Source organism: Stegodyphus dumicola, chromosome 7, assembly GCF_044657685.1.
Source record: "Stegodyphus dumicola isolate Sdum_Otavi_A_Nest chromosome 7, ASM4465768v1".
NCBI lineage: Eukaryota > Metazoa > Arthropoda > Arachnida > Araneae > Eresidae > Stegodyphus > Stegodyphus dumicola.
Window position 1 is genome coordinate 107,080,731 of NC_140774.1, and position 17,470 is coordinate 107,098,200.

Below are 17,470 nucleotides of genomic sequence, written 5' to 3' on the forward strand. Positions count from 1 at the left end.
TTTCCAAATTCCCCCCCTTTTCCGATTAAAGAACTGTAATTCGTCCATTAATGTCACATGATATATCTCATGATCTCTCATTTCCCTCACACAAAATAATGCGTAATCGGAACTGGGTACTTCTCACATGATTACCAAAGTCCTAGGTAGTAACCTTCATCGCCTCCAAAATCTCGCCAAACTACCAGTTACCATATTCCAAAGATCAGCCTAAATGGTAATTAGCTTGCTTGATATAGCTCCTTTAAAAGTGCAAATGATTTAAATTATTATAATTTTGAAAAAGCATTCTTTTATGTATAAACCATTTATAAGTTCATATGAGGTAGAATTATATATAGTAATTTATCCTCCTCTTTGCTCCTAATTATCATGAAATCACTTTGTGACCTGCTAATTCATAGGTTTTCTTACTTACCTGTAAACAACTATCAAAGCTTGGCATTACTTAGAAAGACATGCATAATGATTGTCAGAAAAATTTTATTTGATGAAAAATTAATTTTTAGCACTTCTCTGAAGTAGAATTAATAATGGGAAGTAACAAATTTTACAAAAAAAAAAAAAAAAAATTCTTAAAATGAAAGAAATAAAATTTGTCTATATATTTTGCTTAAGCATGTATTGTAAATAATGCAACAAACTAAGGATATGAGTGACTTTATTAAAGGTTTGTTCAAATAATAAATTTATATTTTTCCTGTGTTTCTACATCGAAATTAATGACAATCGAATTTAATTTTATCTAAGAACAAATTTTTAAGAGAAGAATCATTGCAAAATTCTGTCATTGTTTAGAAGAAAAGATCACTAAAAGGTGTTTTAGAGATTTTCAATGAGGCTGACAATTGTACAGTATTGCTAAATAAACAAATATTTGAAAACATGCATTAGCAATATAAATATGTATTATAATGATGTAATTAATATACTGAATGATATATATATTTTGAGCAAGAATTAATACTTTCACTGCAATATTTATGTGCTTGAATACACAGTAAAATTATTACTTAAATTTATTTTAAAAATCTGTATGGTTACATTTATAACCATACAGATTTTTAAAATTTTAATTTATGCAATTTTAAATGAACATATTTCATTTTCATGTCTTTTTAAAACTTTGAATAGAACTGTTGGTCTTTTCTCCTGAAATTCCACATCAGAGATAATTGACACATACAACAGCAATGTGACATTTTATTTTCCTACACGTGAACTATAGGGCATGAGAACAAATACAAAGCTATCCGTATGGGGTTAATGTTTCCACAGAATCCTAAGGGTAATGATCAGTATTTATGAAACCAAACAGTGCCTATAGTAGCTATGCTGTTCGGAAGCAATCTATTCGGCGACTAGTGGGAACCTGAATAGTTTAATTAAATCATAACCAAGCATTTCCTATAACGATATTGAATACAAAAATATAAGCTAATACAAGCACCAACAAAAATTAAGATAAAATTAATCAGGTGAATTCTGAGAGAAAATAAAGCAATACCGCTAAAATTAATTTAACAGCATATGCTTTGACATAAAATATTTCGATTTTAATTTTCAGTTATCTTAATGCACAAAATATCACATTTTTCATATTTAACGGAGCTAAAAGAATTCTTTAAATAAAAAGAAACTTAAACGGTATATTATCAATTGCTTAAACTTGAAGAATATAAAGCATGTATTTCATTCACTTTTAAATTTTGATAATATATCTCGTAAGATTGTGAAGTCAGAAGAAGTGATTAAAAGAATATAACTTTATTTAATGTGTCAGATTTTACACAAAATTAGAAAATAATACGCTTACTTTACTGAAATACCGACCTCACCTTACTTTATTTACACTACATACGTATTTGAATCTGAAGTAAACACTCATGAACATTAAAGTAGTAGTTCCAGTTCATAAATGAATACTTTTCTTTTTAAAATTATTTGTGGCTAGGCGTCACAGTTTAAAAAAAATAATAATAATTTAGGTATAAAATAGAAATGCATTTCTCAAAAAGACATCCATATGATATTACTACAAAAATTCAAATTGCGTTTACAATGAATTATCTTTTTTACAAGTAATAATTTATATAAATAGTTGATGAAGCATAAGAAATGAAGGTGTATCTCTACAGGGAACTCTCAGCCCAAGCTGATTGTATGCAGTCGTGAAAACAGACGATTTGTTTACAAGTTGGCGTTTTTCTCCGCATAGCACAGTAAATATGCGGAGTAAAATTTATTCTTCTAATTACATAAACATTTAATTTCATTTTTATTTCTTCTCCTTTGTGTCTGTTTTCACTTCAAAATTATTTCTTCCTAAAATTTTAATAAATACAAAAGATATTTTGTGTCATGGATTTGATACGAACACCTAAGGTAACGTAAATTAGTTTACCCACATTTTTGCTTTTCATTTTTATGTATTAATGCTAGATTAAAGATTTAATGTAAATTTTTCTTTTGGCGTTCTAAAGTGTGTTTTCTGTAAAAACATGCATAGATTTAAACCTTTATGACAGCATTATTGAAGTCATAAATTCGCTTTTGACATCTTGATTGAAAAAAAAATCAGAATACTTGTAATCTTATTATGTCTGCATTGTCAAGAACGCAAAGTTAGCGGTTAAATGACCAGTATCCCAAATTCAGCTCTCTGAGAGCAACCTGGTTCCTGAGGTTTCTATGGTTTTATGAATGTGTAATATGCATACAAGCCAGTTTCCCTTAAAAAATTCATCACCATAATCAACTTACTTCCAAGTTTCTTGTTTTATTTATTTATTTTTGTGTGCTTTTTATGAGAAGTATTGGTAATAGTAACATTTAAAGCATTATTTTTCATAACTAACAACATAAATTATGTAGACAGTATGCTTTTTCTCTTCAATAATGATATTTCTTAAGCATCTTATGTGCATGTTTTTATAATAAAACGTCTGCTTGCATATGTTAATTGCATGAGAATATTTAAATTAATATATTTGATAATGTAAATGAATAAAAATTCACTGTATCCTAAATAATTTGTGTTCAGCTTTAATTAACTGATAATTAAACTGTATTGGATTTATGTGCTCTGTGTGTAATTACTACTTTAAGAATTATTAACTGAATTTTTAGGTTACTGAAATTAAGTCTATTATTTTAAAATATATTTCATTCATTTGAAATATATTATACTTGGAAATTTCATTGTAAAGCTTATGTCAAAGAAGGATAAGCTGTTTTAAAGTATAATTTAAACAAGGCATGAAATGGATATTTTCATCATTCTCACAATAAAATTTTAAAAAATAGAGAAATATGCTATGTTTGGTGCCAGGAGAATTAAAAAAACAAAAAATGAAAAACGATATTTCCTTTAATAAAATGTGTTCATTAAATTAATAAGAAATGAAGGAAATGTAAGTAAAATATTAGAATAAAATATGTGTGTATAAATTATATGACATGAATACATTATAAACTTAAGTTTTGATTTTTGCATTTAAGCTCCTTATTAGCAACTGGTATGAGATCTTACTTTTTTCAGTTGAATAAGAAACTTAAAATTCGTCTTTTCAAAATAGGAAGTGTTCCCAAACCACATGCTTATAATACCTATAATAAGGATTTAGCTGATTGATTATCCATTGGTATGTAATGTAATAAACTTATGCACCATAATGCCTGTAAGTAGTAATGTTGCAAACTATACATTAAATTTAAATTTTTACATGAATTAGAACAATTTTTTAAGATCTATCAGCAGCCTAGTGGTAAAATCATTATTAACAGGTTGGTTGACCCCTGTCAGATCTCCCAGAATGAGTAATATGCATGGGAGTTTTTATGGTTTTTTCTGTGTGTAAAATGGATTCCCCCTTAGAACGACTCCAGGGAAAATGTATGCATGTATAGCTTATACCATATCAATATACCACCTCTATCTGTTGCATCCATGCTAGTAAGAATAGCAAATTTGACTGGTTTTATTAAGTGAAAGAAAAGATTAAAATAAGTATAACATAATATTTTATATCTGATGGACTTTTTGAAAATTTAAATAGAAAACTTGGTTGTAAAAGTTTCATTAAATTTTGTCATGCATCCTACAGCAGTTTTGCTAATTTTGAATCCACACCCCATTCCTTTGGATGAAACAACTAACCTACTGATAAGTGATGCACAAAGTTATATCAGAGTGTTCATAGAGCTTAAGTTTGTTAACATATGCTAAGAGTTATTGAAAAAGAAAAATTTTAAAGAATGGGGAGGCACAAAATAATATCAGAGTATTCATTGAGCTGTAAGTTTGTTAACATATGCTAATAGTTATTGAAAAAGAAAAGTTTTAAAGAATGGGTAGGCTCAAGATAATATCAGAGTATTCATTGAGCTGTAAGTTTGTTAACATATGCTAAGACTTATTGAAAAAGAAAAGTTTTAAAGAATGGGGAGATATTATCTTTAAAGAGTCTTTCTAAAAAACTACAAATTATCTGCAGTATTTGAAGCCTTTTCTAAACTGATTTTTAGTTGTTGTTAATCTTAAAAGGCTTTTGATGAAGAGCAAAGCCAAAATATACTGAAATTATGCAATAAATATAAGAATAATTTAATGGGACCAGTTCAAATAACATTGCCTCAGCCTTATGCAAGTTGGCCACTGTTTGAAATCATCATAACGGTATTGTGACATAAGGAGCATGTGCAAACTGAAGATTAGTGTCTCACTTGAAACTGACTATCGGCACTGTTATGCTAATCTTGCTTTTCTCATGAAGGTGTGCATATCCTTTTGCAAGTATGAATTTTGTTTCAGTTACTGATTAATTAATTAAGCAAGTAATGAAATAAATCGTTGGGACCTTTATGTCGTCTTTGCATAAGGATGCTTGCATTCTTATAAAAAGCACTACATTTTTATAAAGTTGTCTGCAACTTTATAAAGAACAGTGGACTGGCATAAAAGTTTCAGAGTTTTCATCAACTGGCACAGTTTTTTAGGTTGTACTTCTCGGAACTCTGATATTTCAACAAGTTAAACCTTATTTTCACCAAAATGAAAAAAAAAACTGAAGATGAAACACAAAAGAGGTTTATAATTTTTCATCTTTGGATCTTAAATGCAATTTAAAAGCTTGGTTTATTGATTAGAGAGACTTTTCTCAGCAGTATTTCAACTCGTGAAACAAAATATAATTTTTTTTAAATATAAATAAATATATATATATATATATATATATATATTAAGGAATGATACTATAAGATTTTTCCCTTATCTTGCCTACAGCAAATTCATATTATTTGTAATAATATAAGCTACTTTGTGAGTTAGAAAATGAAGTATCAAAAAATAAAAATTTTTGTCATATTACTAATAGTACAACATCATCATGTAAGAATATATTAAAGTTTATTATTATTTTTTTAATTTCTCTTGTTTTTGTTATTAAAACCTTAAGCCCTTTCCATGAAAACCTGTCATGCTTTCCTACCATTGAAAAGTTATTTGGGGGTTCCAAAATGTTTACTTGCATCTACATCCTTTATACCAGCATTTCCCAAACTTTTCTCATTGCAGAATATGTTTTAGGTTTTTAAGTTTGTTAGGAACTTAGAGTAAATTCGAGTTTTTAGTTATAATCAGAGCTGATGCTAGGCTGATGCCAAAAGCTGCAAACTCTGCAATTTCTGAATTCATCCCCTCAGTTTCTTCCTCAATTTTAAAAGTGCCGCCTCTAAATTCTGTTGCTGGCCCTGGTTGTAATAAACGAATATGCAGATATATTTGGTAAACAAAAAAAACTTTTATTCTGATTTTTATAGTATACCTATAAAAAAAGTTTATCACAACATTATTAATTTTAAAAAAAATGGAGATAAACTAAATTGAAGAAGGAAATAATATTAAAAGATTAAAGTATTTTAAATTTTCAACGACTTGTCTGAGTCTTTGAATGACACATTCTTTTTAATGTCAAACAATATAGAAACCAGAATTATTATATAATGTGCAGCATCAAATCGATTTCTATATTCGAATTATGTTGCAGCATGATTTTTGGTAAGCTCAGATATTCTTCTGGCAGACTTATCCAAAATAAATTTAACGTATTCTTTAAATTTTTATGTTGCAGCATTGCAGCATAATTTTTGGTAAGCTCAGATATTCTTCTGGCAGACTTAAAATAATAATAATAATAACTTTACAATAAATGTAATGTATTCTTTATTTTTTTTAATTCCAGAATAATTTGTTAAATAATTTTTTTCAAAATCTGCTGTGTTCATATCTATCAACTTAGATGTTGTACCTCAATCCTCTGACTGAGGTATGTCTTGGTGTAGAATTTTTTAAGGATATCTGGTTCATATATGTTACATGTAGGGAACAACAACAAAAATGACCCACGGCCAGCTATTTGCCATGAGTAAAACTCAAGTCAAACTGTCAGTGTTCTGTATCTTACCTATTCGGCCGTGTTTTCAAGGATAACTTTACATACTTAAGTTTGTTGAGGTACTAAAAATCACATCTGATCTGGACTGAAATTAACAATAAAAATAGATATTGACAATCATTAAAAACAAGATGCCTGAACTACATGTTTCAAAGAAATTAAATCAAAATATTCAGATTAATATTAACTAGATTTCAGATTGTTTTATGCCTTAGTTCTTTCAATTTGGAATAATTCTGTGTTGGTGCTTCAGATTTGTATTAAATTATTCTCATACATTTTTTGCGTCTGCTACTTCATTTCACAAGATTGCTATATTTGGTCTCTCAGCATTGGCATCTGTTTCCTTTTCTTTTTTCCATTCAGGACCATGAGTATAAAACTCTGGAATGGATGGAGAGAGTCTTACAATCTTTTATGTCTATGAAAAAAGTCATGATCTTGATGAAATATTGCAATAAATCCACAAGTCCTTACTGATATTGCACAAAATGAAAAGATTTTTATTAAATAAGCAAACTGGTGGTTACGATAGTTCAAGTTTGAATGACAAGGCATCGACAACTGGCAGAGAAGAAAAGAAGGCAATGTATCTTAACTAAAAGGAAAGTTTCATTGATTTTGGTTTTACTTCAGTAGAAGTAAACAATGATGACAGATATGTTGTTTGTTTAAAAAATTTTTGTACTCAAAAGTATGCTTCCAAGTAAGCTTAAAATGATTTCTTGAGACTATTTACTCTAACTTAATCGACATATTTCATGATTTTTTTAATAGGAAGTTGCAAGATTTACAAAAGCAAAACAGTGTGTAAACAGTGTGTGTCAGTTCTGTGTAATGCATAGCTAGCATCTTTTAAGGTAGCTCAAAGAGTGATGAAGTGCCAAAAATCCCACACTATCACAGAAGAGCTTTTTCTACTAGCTGCTCTGAACCTGATTAATATTATGATGGGAAAAGATACATGAAAACTCATTTCTAAAAAGTTCCTTTATCCAACAGCACTATTAGTTAAAGAATTTAGTGTATAGCTGAGGACAGTGTAACGTAGCCATATGTAATTTGCCCATATGAAAAGAATAGTCAACAAACCCTGGTTAGCATTCTGCCAAAACACATAGACTCGTCCCAAACAGGTGCTATTACTTGCTGCAATGTGAAAGGCCTTTACTTCTCCAGAAAGAGCTATGCTGGAGGGAAAGTCCCCATCCTTCTGCTCTATTTTGAGAATAATTCGGTCCGAATGGTGCATGCGTGTTTGCGCTCATGGTCGCGGATGAGGCGGTCGAACCATATCAATATGACCCTGAAACCAAGCTTCAAAACTTCGAATGGTTGTCTCCAAGTTCACCAAGGCAGAAAAAATTTCAATTTGAAAAGTCCAAAATCAAGGTCATGTTAATCGCTTTCTTCACCTCCTAACATGACTATCAATGGACAGTTCTACACAGAAGTTCTTGACCGACTTCGAAAACGAATTTGTAGAGTGAGGCCTCATTTTCAACAAAATGGGAGTTAGCTGCTGCTACATGACAATGCCCACCCACACATTGCATTGCCTGTGAGGCAATTCTTAGCACAGCATGGTGTCATTGAAATGCAGCATCCACCATACTCTCCAAACCTAGCACCCGCAGACTTTTTCCTGTTTCCTAAGCTGAAAAATTCGCTGAAGGAAAAAAGATTTCAGGATGTCGAAGCCATCAATAAAACTGTAACGTCACTATTAAAGAGCATTCCAAAAGAGGACTTTAAAACTTCTTTCCGAAATTTGTACACTTGAGCAGAGAGGTGCATTACGGCTGATGGGGATTACTTTGAATCATATTAAATGGCTATGTGTTTAACCTTTTTTTCTTCTGAATTATTCCATGAGTCCATAGCCGGACCTTGTATGTAAGAATTTAGTGTGGTTGCAAGACCACTTATAAATTAATCTACACTGTGTTACAGGCACTCTTTTTTTTTTTTTTTTTTTTTTTTTTTTTTTTTTAAATCTAGAATTAATGAAAAGCTTCTTTCTTTTCTTATGTGCAATTTTGTTTAGTATTTCTTAACTCTTGTTTATTCTAGTATCATATTGATGCTTTAAAGCATTACAGTACAAAGTCCAAGATCCAGACTTGGGATTACAGAAATTTCAAATTTTAAAATTTTCCAGTTTTTATATCATGAGTTTAAATTTAGTAAAATGATTAAAATAAGAAATATGAAGCAGTAATTATAATAAAGCATTTATAACTTCAAAAGAATCAAAATTTATAAAAGAGCTTAATATTTATTTTTGTTTGTTTTATTAAACATTTCTTTCAATGTAAATCATTTTGTTTTTTGTGCTTATACTTTCTCTGTATAGGTAGCCATAATTTCTTATTCAGTTACAAAGTTTCAGTGTTTATGTCCTGTAATTGCTATGTCAAGAAGTCCCACAAATTTGTCAGTCGAAATATTTTCATTTTCAGCAGCTTTTCTATCATTTTCTTCAGTAGTAATATTTCTTGGATTTAGGATCCTGTTACAGATTTTTCCATTTGCTAGTTGATTGATATTTGGGGCATTATCATCAGAGTGGAAAACCTCTGTAATGTCTTCTTCATTCGTTACATTATATGACTGATAAATAGAAATGTGTTCTTCAATTACATTTTGTCTTGCTTTTGTCATACATTGAGGAAGTTAAACCTGATTTATGTTAGTTTAATTATTACACTATTTTCCACGTGAGCTTAAGGCTTATTGAATCCTGAATAAATAAAGTCTTGCATATATTTATGGCTTATTTGAACAACAAATCAGAAGCCCAATTGGTTGAAGTCTAATTGTTGCCAAGCAGAATGTCAACATAAATGGTTGCCTTGTTATTTGGTGTTCAGTTACTAATATGAAAAGAAAATGTTTTAGGCATTGTTTGTGATTAATTTCATAAGTTGCCGTGAGTTGATAATCATGTGATAATGAAAGTAGAAAATGAATCACCAGGTTGACATCAGGTATAGTTCGACCGTCTGAAGCACAACCCTGGTTGGCATTCTGTCAAAACACATAGACTCGTCCCAAAGGGGCGGTATTACTTGCTGCGATGTGAAAGGTCTTCTCCGGAAAGAGCTATGCTGGGGTGAAAGAAAGTCTCTATCTTACCGCCCTATTTTGAGAATAATTCGGTCCGAATGGTGCATGCGTGTTTGCGCTCATGGTCACGGATGAAGCGGTCAAACTATATACAGTCAAAAGTCGTTAATTCGGGCACCCATAATCCGGAATGATCTATAATCCGGACCTCAAAGCTACAAACTTTCTGCGCATGCGTCGCGTTGGACATTTATGGCTGCGAATACGCGTGTGCATGTGCACAAAATACGTTTATGAATGCGTGTTTAATGTCTAACGGACGGTATAAGCTAAACTAAAATTATCTAATTCAGTTAATGTTGCAGATTGCATTGTTCCTTAATCTTCGAATTGGATCCGGCTAATTATTTTTTGCAGACTGTTAGAGCAATTTTATAAAAGCAAGCTTGAACTTTCGATTAAGTCAACTAGAAATTTCTGATATATATTTACTAATATGTAAAGGATCTACAAAGCAAAAATATGTTTCGAAGTCTATTAAACAAAAACTGGAATTGCTGCAAAAAATGGATAAAGGCATATCCTTTGTTTATCTAAACTTTAATGTTTGTTTATCTAAACTACGTACTCCGTCTTTGATATGATTTAAATCAAATTCCTCGTCATTATAATTTGCTTCCGAAAGCGAAGAAAGTGACAGAGGTTATTGAAAATGAAAAAATTTCGATTGACAAATTAGTCGGTATTCTCGACACAGCAATTATAGGACTTTGTAACTGAACAAGAAATTATATCTGTTTATAGAATTAAAGAGAATGTATTATCACATAAAAAATGAAGCAACTTAAACAACTTACATTGAAAGAAATGTTTAATAAAGTAAACAAATAAATATTAAGCTTTTTTTTTTTTTTTTTTTTTTGTAAATTTTGATATCCTTTAGATCATAATTGTTCTTTATTTCATAAATTACTATTTCATATTTTTAATTTTATAATTTCTGCATGCCATCATACTAGATTTAAACTGATGATCTATAATCCGGAACAGTCGATAATCCGGAATCGCCGAAGTCCCGACGAGTCCGGATTAACGACTTTTGACTGTTAATCCGGACTCGTCGGGACTTCGGCGATTCCGGATTATCGATTTTTCCGGATTATAGATCATCAGTTTAAATCTGGTAAAATGGCATGCAGAAATTATAAAAGTAAAAATATGAAACCGTAATTTACGAAATAAAGAACAATTATGATCTAAAGGGTATCAAAATTGACAAAAGAAAAGCTTAATATTTATTGGTTTACTTTATTAAACATTTCTTTCAATGTAAATTGTTTAAGTTGCTTCGTTTTATGTGATAATACTTTCTCTTTAATTCTATAAACAGACATAATTTCCTGTTCAGTTACAAAGTTCCGCTGTTCAAGTCCTATAATTGCTGTACCGAGAATACCGACTAATTTCTCAATCGAAATTTTTTCGTTTTCAATAACCTCTGTGTCACTTTCTTCGCTATCGGAAGCGAATTATAATGACGAGGCATTTGATTTAAATCATATCAAAGACGGAGTACATTGAGATGAAATACTACATTGAGTAAGCAATTATAAGCCAAATAAAATAAAAACATCTGCCCTTAAGATAAGGATAGTGCTGATAAATCAACTTCCAATTCATTGCACGCCGCCGCAGCGTTAAAGATAAACAAAGTTTAGATAAACAAACGTTTAAGTTTAGATAAACAAAGAATATGCCTTTATCCACTTTTTGTTTAATGAACTTTGAAATATACTTTCGCTTTGTAGATTTTTTACGTATTAATAAATATATATCAGAAATTCTATTTGACATAATCGAAAGTTCAAGCTTACTTTTATAAAATTGCTCTAACAGTCTGCAAAAAATAATAATCCGGATCCAATTCGAAGATTAAGGAACAACACAATCTGCAACATTAACTGAAATAGATAATTAGATAATTTTAGCTTAGCTTATCCCGTTCGTTATAAATTAAACGCGCATTCGTAAACGTATTTTGCGCACACGCACATTCGCAGCGGTAAAGGTCTTACGCGCATGCGTCAACGCGACGCATGCGCAGAAAGTTTGTAGCTTTGAGGTCCGGATTATAGATCATTCCGGATTATGGGTGTCCGAATTAACGACTTTTGACTGTATATGTTATTCATTAGATGTAAAATCATTGATCATTTGTAGTGTTTTGGTTTGAGATGTATGCAAAGCAAAAAGGTGGCTGTTCAGCCAAATTGTTGATCAAACAGATTTTTGCTAGTAAATGTTTTTGTTTCTTTATTATGAAGGCTTTTTACATAGTACTGAACTGAAATTAAGAATCCCTCCACATGCTTTATTATGAAAAAAAATTTTGCTGCATATTTCTTTTTGAATATTTTTTTTTATTTTATAAAAAGTTCTTAGTTTTAGACGGAGCAGTATTAAAAATTATTCAAGCCTTTGGTGCACAGTACTGGCAGATATTGTTGTACCAAGTGACACTGCAACTAGGAATGTAACAGTAGTAGAGGTTGTTTGTCAATTCCACTTGGCTACTGTAGCAATGCACTAATCTTCAGAAGGACTGCTAACCCATGGTTGACCATGCATAGGTGTGTCGACACCTGTTTGAAATTGTTTCCATATTTGAGAAATTACTATTTTCTTTCATCGATAGACATGAATATCATCAAAATTATCCTATAAAACTCTAAATACTTCATGTCAGGATTAAAATAAGTCTTCTGAAACCCATCAGAGTATTTTAGTGACTGCCTAATTAGTATATATTTGGACAGTCAATTATAATTTGCTATATGATATGATATTTGCACACTGCCTTCTGCATCAGCAGTGATTCTACTCAAATTCATGTGCACTTTTGAAAATTGCTAATTTGCATGCTTAACTTTTGGAAAACAATATATTTACATAAAATCAATTCAACTAAATCATGATCTTGATGATATGTCAAAAGCATATTGTTTTATCAGATAGTGAAAAACATGAATGTAATTTTATAAATGAACTTATGATATTTGATTGTTTGAGAAATTTTGATTTATTGAATAGTTATTTGTATCTAGGTTTTGAAGACTTGTAATAGAATTATCTATTATATGATATTGAATCCATAGCACTCAAACTTTTTCTCACAGCAACTGAAACATTTTTGCTTCTTTATGCTTGTGTAATATGTAATTTAGCAAAATTTAGGAATGAAAAATGTAAATGACACACTTGTTTAAAATTTGGGATGATCTTTGGAATATGGTAACTGGTAGTTTGGCGACATTTTGGAGGCGATAAAGGTTACTACCTAGGACTTTGGTAATAATGTGAGAAGTACTCAGTTCCAATTACGCATTATTTTGTGTGAGGGAAATGAGAGATCATGAGATATGTCATGTGACATTAATGGACGAATAACAGTTCTTTAATCAGAAAAGGGGGGAAATCTGGAAATTTTGTATTTAGCTTTATTCTGTGTTGTGTGAAACAGTGTTGGTTAATTTTTGGATCCCATGGCCCTAACTAAAGTGAATTCGAAATGGGTATTTAGTGGGATTGAAAGGGGTAGTAATAAGTGTTTTTTTAAGGTTGTGCGAGATAGAAGTAAAGATTGGTTATTAAGTTTTATTAAGTCTGTTTGGAGGATGAAGGTTTTGAACATCTTGCTGTGAACTATAAGTATGATTTTAAAGATCCTGAAACAGGCGCACATATGATTGCTTTTTATTTAGCGGAGGAAATAAGAAAAGTTTATCCACCACGTAATCAAGAATCTGAAGAAGATTAGGTAAGTTAGTATTTTTAATTATTTGAGGATATTATTTTTATGCATTGTTTGTTCTAAATGTAAGGAGTAAATAAAGTAATATGGTATTATTGGAAAATTGTTATTAGCAATGATTTAGTTTAAAGTAATTAGGATTGTAAGCTAATTTTTATTAATTTAATGTATGTGCTTATTTATATTTTAAGTAGTGTTTTTGAATTTAATTATATTTTAATTAATGATACTTATTTTGTGAATTATATGTTTGTAGGAATTTGGTATACATTTCAGTGGAAGTAAATGTGCATGGAAATAATTTAAATATTTGACACTAAGTATTTGTAACCATTTGTAATGTTTGCGGTATGAATTCATTGGTGACGTTTATAATATAATAGATAATTTAGAGGTAAAAGTTTTTGGATATTTTATTTATTTTATACGTGGAAATGTTCATGTTTGGAAAGGGTATATACTTTTTCACTATCAGGTAATTTCATATATGTTCTTTTTACCGGATTTAAAGATTTACAAAATTTTCATGCATTTTCGTAAAATTTTTCTAATTTATGAGAAAAAAGCAGTGTACATGGATATAGTGAAGAATGTGCGCAATGCCATTTTTGTGCAATTCTGGGATGTTTTTTTAAGTAAAAAAAAGTCAACGTGTACATGGTTTAGTGATATTTTAATTAAATGATAGTTATTTTGTGAATTTTATGTTTGTAGGAATTTGGTATACGTTTCAGTTGAAGTAAACGTGCATGGAAATAATTTAAATATTTGACACTAAGTATTTGTAACCATTTGTAATGTTTGCGGTATGAATTCGTTGGTGACGTTTGTAATATAATAGATAATTTAGAGGTAAAAGTTTTTGGATATTTTATTTATTTTGTACGTGGAAATGTTCATCCTTGGAAAGGGTATAAACTTTTTCGCGATCTGGTAATTTCATATATATGCTTTTTACCGAGTTTAAAGATTCACAATTTTTTTTTTTTTTCATTTTTGTGCAAATTTTTATAATTTATGAGAAAATAGCAGTGTAGATGGGTAAAGTTAAGAGTGTAGCAATGCCATTTTTGTGCAATTCTGGGATGTTTTTTTAAGTAAAAATAAGTCGACATGTAAATGGTTTATGTGTATGTGCTATTCTGAAAAACGCGGCAAGGAGTTTGCGATTTTGCACTTTTTCTTAATTTTGCAGTTAATATTTGTCATGATTAAGCAGTTTTGTTACATAAAATTTCTAGCATAAGTGTAGTTCAGCTAGTAGATTGTTGGAAAAAGTGTTCAGTAAATAAAAAGAAAAGAAACATGTCTTTACTTCGTGAAGACAAAATGGCGGCGAAAAAAAAATAGAGGGTTGCTGTAGCAGAGTTGGTCGCCAAAATATCGCCAAGTTACCATAATCCAAAGATCAACCAAAATTTGTTATTGTAGTATTAAAATGTTATAAAAGGTATTTTAAATTGTGAATCAATTGTAATTTTCAAGTGTATGATATTTTTTGAAGTAATTAGCAGGATATGCACCTGGTTGGTAACTGCAGGCTTGATAATAATTAATGCTTTGTCTCCAGAACTTTTCATTGAAGAAGGAAAAGAATTTTTCTTCACTGGTAAAGTAATGTAATCAAGACTACAATCTAATGCTACAAAATAATCACTTTTTATTTGCTTCCATATTTGTGTGGGGGGGACTCGTCATTAGCGTTCTTTTTTTTATTACTTTTTTTTTACATTGCCCAAAGTATGGCAGTGGCTTGCATTGTTTTTGGACAGTTGTGTTTCTCAATTTTATTTTAAAATATAAGTTACTAAATAATATCAAAATCACATTATTTTTCTTTCACATATACTGGTGATCATCTATTTTAAAACCTGCTTGTTTTGAAAAATGTTATTCAAAAGGGTTCTGGGGAAAAATAATTTCTGAAAATGGACACTGTGAATTCATTTTCAGAACGTTTTGAATAAATTATTGTTTGGGCATTTTGAATAAATAGTTTGTATTTAATAAAAGATATGAAAATAATAGGACATTTAATATTTCGTTGGATATCATTTAGCTAAAATTACATTTTTCATGCATTTTTGCATTGATTCAACGAATTTTTTCATGCAAGATTGTTTCATTTGTTCCATTCTTATGTAAGAATTGCTTTTAATAGAACTTCATAGGTATCATGTTTCCTTGTTCTTTTCTGTAACTCACTCTATTCATGTTCCATAAGATTTGAATATGGAGAATCTGAAGAAGTTTTGATAACTTCAGAACAGTTGTATAATAACCACAAGCGAACATTTATGACGTAATGTTTAAGATCCTTATCTACAAAAATCTTAAATGCATTGTGCATTCCAACTTTTTTTGCAAATGCTTTTAGGTTTCAGTTCTGTTAAGAATATTTATACATTTATATTATTGCATGTTATTTTGGATAGACATTAAATTTCTTATTAGAAAGGCAACGAAACATCCCCAAACTAATGCCCTCTACCCACACGAGTAACGTTAGGCAATAGATTCTTTTTAATTTAGATTTTGCCATATATTAATTTATCTCTCGACTCTAAATATATTAAATTTTAACTTTTCTGTAAATGCAACATTTTTCTGATATGATAAATCTTTGCTTACTATAGGTTTTGGGAACATCAGATGTATTTTCCTTGTTTTGTTGTAGTTGTAAAATTTCCTTATTACTGATCGCCCATTGTATCCATGTGCTACAAATGACTCTTCTAAAAGTTGTAGGGTTAACTTTTACTGCAAGCCATTCTTCAGAATCTGCTGAATGTTTTATAGTACTAACCTTGGGTCTTGTTTGATTTTTTGTAGAATAAATCTGCAATTATGTGGTTTGGCTTGGAATGTGTTCAGAAATTAGTGCATTTTCAACAGTTCCATGCAGGTTCCACCATTTTATTACTTTAAAGATAGTTAAATGCTTTTCGTAAAGTATTTTTTGAATATTTCAATTATTCTTACCATTTTTAAAAAGACAAATTATTAAATTTCTTACAGATTTAGCCAGTTTGTAGTATCTTGCCATGTTTACTTTGCCTTTATATATGGAACTGTATTTTGCTAAGCAAGTAAAAATTTCCAAATATAGGTGATAATTCTTTTGGTGTATTTTCATTTAAAAAAATATATATATATATATATAACTAGAAACTTTGTCTACAAAAACATTTCAACAAAAATTTGGAGAGAATTAAAATTGAAAACTTACCTTTATGCATCGAAGAAATCAAATACCTTTAATGAAAAATTCTTTAAAATTGAAAATGAACTACAATATAGCAAAAGTTTTGTCACACATAAATTTTTGAGAACCTCTTTTGAAACACCAGTTTGAAACAATGAAAGTAACCCGTAGCATCCGAGACGCCTAGTGTTGCAAGTTTGGCCTCTTTGGCGAAAGTAAAAACCATAGCCGAGAAAGCCATCTTCCAGAAGCTGGATTTAATTCTACAAAGCAAAGAATTTTTAATTTAACAAAAAACTTACTTCAGAAACATGTTGACACTTTGAAATGTCAACTAACAGAGAACAAAGAATTAATTCTTAAAAATAAAAAATATCAATTACTTCCAAAGTAAAACCCAAATTTAAGTTAAAAACAAAATTGCAATTGAAATAAATAAATAGAACAAAAAAAGCAGGAAAAAAGTGAGAACATTAAAATTAAAATACAAAATTTCAAATATTTATTGCATTTTTAAATTGCCAGACTCAAATGGTAGTTAGTTTTTTGATTTAAAAACTATTGTCAAAGTGCCTAGAAATTTCTTAATGGTGAATTTAATTCTATTAAGAGAAAAAATTTTATATAAAATTTATTAAACAACTTTTAAATATACATATTTAATGTAGGGATAAGCTGTGGTATTTATTTTTATAGTAAAAATTAGTTGTTGGGCTTGACACTCTGTTTTAACATTGTGTCAATAGAAAAATTACTTATTTTTAGGGGGAAATATTACATAACTTTGAGCTATTACTGTAATTTTCATGAATTTCCCTCTGTTTTTGTGTGCTGGAAGTGTGGTCAGCCTACTTAATAAATAATCAAGGTATGTATTTTGTGCTGGTCTTAGAGATGACTTGTATAGATTGGCTTATTTAGATAATGAAT

At 29.7% G+C, this 17,470-nt stretch overlaps 2 protein-coding genes across 6 annotated transcripts in view; one reads left to right on the forward strand and one right to left on the reverse strand.

Annotated features, from left to right (window-relative positions):
- Dcr-1 (Endoribonuclease Dcr-1) overlaps positions 1-1,902 on the reverse strand; it is a 169,519-nt gene extending 167,617 nt beyond the window's left edge. Inside the window, exon 1 of one of the 2 annotated variants that reach the window (XM_085820689.1) lies at positions 1,839-1,902. The gene's annotated coding sequence lies outside the window, so the exon portion shown is untranslated. Of the gene's footprint in view, positions 1-1,816 lie in introns of both variants that reach the window. The other variant, XM_085820688.1, reaches the window with a different exon arrangement.
- Positions 1,903-2,156: 254 nt separating this feature from the next.
- The window catches only part of Mtmr6 (Myotubularin related protein 6), a 169,951-nt gene continuing 154,637 nt past the window's right edge, over positions 2,157-17,470 (forward strand). For 2 of the 4 annotated variants that reach the window (XM_085820690.1, XM_085820691.1), the window contains exon 1: positions 2,160-2,385. In XM_085820690.1, coding sequence (XP_085676816.1) covers positions 2,362-2,385 — 24 coding nt within the window. In that variant the 5' untranslated portion in view covers positions 2,160-2,361. Of the gene's footprint in view, positions 2,386-17,470 lie in introns of all 4 variants that reach the window. The other 2 variants (XR_015042178.1, XM_085820692.1) reach the window with 2 other exon arrangements.